General features: G+C 31.6%; 1 protein-coding gene across 1 annotated transcript; it reads right to left on the bottom strand.

The window, feature by feature from the left end:
- Positions 1-453, bottom strand: LOC106532689 (uncharacterized; the record flags this gene model as incomplete). Its single annotated transcript, XM_014028817.1, is given in 1 exon segment — positions 1-453. A coding segment is annotated over 1 exon segment (453 nt), but the record flags the coding sequence as incomplete, so codon positions are not given.

The raw sequence follows: 453 nt of genomic DNA on the forward strand, positions 1-453 counted from the left end.
GAAGGTCTGGTCTACTATTAGACTGATTATTTTTAATTGAATATAACGATGAGCTTGAATCAGAACAAATTAAACTTCTCAAAGGACGAACCTCTTCAATCCAACTTAAAGCCAAAATAATTCCCATCATTTCCCCTGTGAACACTGATAAGTCATCAGAAATCCTCTTACATTTTTTAATATTAAATTCTGGAACGATAAACGACACCCCATTGTTGTTACTTAAGCTTTTAGATGCATCTGTATACACTTGAACATAATCAAAATATTTATTTTCTATATATGATTGGACTGAGCTTGATTCTGAAAAATTTCCTTTTTCCCTCTTCTTCAACAATGATAAATCCACAATGATTTCATTAAATAGAGATGGATGGACCAGTGACAGAGGAACTGTTTCACTCATTTTTATGGATGATAATTGAAAATTTTTCACATCATTTTCTATCTCCC

This window comes from Austrofundulus limnaeus, unplaced genomic scaffold (assembly GCF_001266775.1).
Source record: "Austrofundulus limnaeus strain Quisiro unplaced genomic scaffold, Austrofundulus_limnaeus-1.0 Scaffold814, whole genome shotgun sequence".
NCBI classification, from domain to species: domain Eukaryota; kingdom Metazoa; phylum Chordata; class Actinopteri; order Cyprinodontiformes; family Rivulidae; genus Austrofundulus; species Austrofundulus limnaeus.